The sequence below is a fragment of the Phytophthora infestans genome, genomic scaffold, assembly GCF_000142945.1.
Source record: "Phytophthora infestans T30-4 supercont1.39 genomic scaffold, whole genome shotgun sequence".
NCBI lineage: Eukaryota > Oomycota > Peronosporomycetes > Peronosporales > Peronosporaceae > Phytophthora > Phytophthora infestans.
Window position 1 is genome coordinate 785,084 of NW_003303720.1, and position 1,860 is coordinate 786,943.

Sequence of the window (1,860 nt, forward strand, 5' to 3'; positions counted from 1 at the left end):
CAACTCGACGAGATGAGTCCCAGTCCAAGGCCAGCGGAGAGCTGGGTGCTCCACGCGGTGCAACCTGAACTGCGACCAGTTGGGGTACCGTTATACCCTGGTTGTTTTCAAGCTACAGATGCGGACAGACTACGATATACCACGCTAATTCGAGGTCGGGTGGACTCCTTATTAAGAGACGAGGCGTATTACGCAGAGCGTCGAGCTCGCAACGACTCGTTCTTGAATGCCGGGGAGTGGAAACAAGTTAAAAAGGAGAAGGACTTGACGTTCTATCGACGACTGCAACGAGGTCGCTCACTTCGGGAATTGGCACTCGAGGAGGACCTTCCCGAGATCCAACGAGCGGTCGAACGCGGCTATACGAGTATGATCTGTGACGGGTTTATGAAGGGGACGATTGAGGGCATGCTGTATGGGATGACAGCGTCGTCTCAGGACGATTTAATGACAGGATTCTCGTTCAAAGACCCGCCCAAGGACTGCGTCTGGCTTGGCACAGTGGAAACATCCACTCGGGAGGACCCATTCCGCTCAGCAGATTTGATCTGGGCCCTACCCAAACTACCTCCAATGCTTGACCAGGTCGACGTCTGTTATCTCAAGGCAACAGGTGTGGAAATGGATGCAAACGGCGAGAAATATGGGTACATGGTGTTGCATGGCGTGCACATTGCCCAGTGCCCTCCATTTGCAGCGCACGGGATTTCCCGCGCGAAAATGTATTTTGCCTGTTTGTTTCGGGAACCACGCCCTGGACTTTTAAAAGTGACGGTGCGAGGCATCTTCGATCTCAGTAAAAAGGTGAGAATGCTCAAGGGACTCGTGTCTGCCGCTACAACATCCATAATGGTCGGTCTTTTCAATGGTGTCGGGATCGGTGAAGCCAAGAAACTCACCCTTCTGGCAAAACGCAATCGTAGCAGACTCCACGACCCTGTCAACACACCAAAACAGTCACTGTGTTATATGTGCTGCAAGCGCGCATCATTTTTCGGTCGTGCAAATGTTTTCGGGACGCATTTAGTCACGTGTTATGTGTGTGGAGGAACCGTGTGCTCCACTGTTTGCTGAAGCGACGAGTGTTCCTTGGAGCGAACCATCCGTGTTCGAAAGTCGACTGTTGTCCAAACTGCGTCCGAGATGCAGAAACGACGATCCACGTGCGGCCTGCAGAGCCAGAATTTCTGGTCGTGGCGGAGTTTTACCTCAGCCAACGCTCAAGGATGTTGCCCGAGATCCACGCAGAACTTCTTCCACGTAACGATGGGATGAAGACAAATTCTTCAGCAGGGGTGCCAACAACGTCGACGACGGACGAGAGCGTGGGCGAGTACCAACTCGACTTTGACGATGATTCGTTCTCTATTGCGCTGACTTTACCTGAGCTACGTCGAAGTTCTATCGAAGACGTGGACAACAAAGAACCGGATTCAAGTCCTGAGGCCGAAGCTGGCTCGTTTTCGAGTGAGATTATGGTCTGGGGGCACCGGATTAGTGTGGACGATGACGATTTCATCCCTTCCACTGCAGCCGACAGGTTATACAGCGCTATACAGATGGAGCAAAGGCTTTTGGAGTTGAATATGCAAGCAGAGCAAATCTACGCGCAGACGCAGGAGACGACTATGAGCTTGCGAGGATGGCAAGATCGAAGATGATGAACAGGTGCAATAATAGTTTAAGGGTTTTCGCTAAAAATGTACATGATAAACGCAGTGCTACAGAGTTTGCTGCATGGACAAATTTCAAGATACATTTCAAAAATATACCTACTCAAGCTAGGTAAAAATGACAGAGTAACCTTTCCGCCACAATGTTTCGCGCTTAAGCGGCAGCACCCGGAGCTCCTCCAGTCAC

At 51.2% G+C, this 1,860-nt stretch overlaps 1 protein-coding gene across 1 annotated transcript; it reads left to right on the forward strand.

Moving 5' to 3' along the window:
* Positions 1-12: 12 nt before the first annotated feature.
* On the forward strand, positions 13-923 carry PITG_15895 (uncharacterized protein; the record flags this gene model as incomplete). Its single annotated transcript, XM_002898083.1, has 2 exons — positions 13-827; positions 887-923. The coding sequence occupies 2 exons, from the start codon at positions 13-15 to the stop codon at positions 921-923; spliced, it is 852 nt and encodes a 283-aa protein (XP_002898129.1).
* Between the last annotated feature and the right edge of the window lie 937 nt (positions 924-1,860).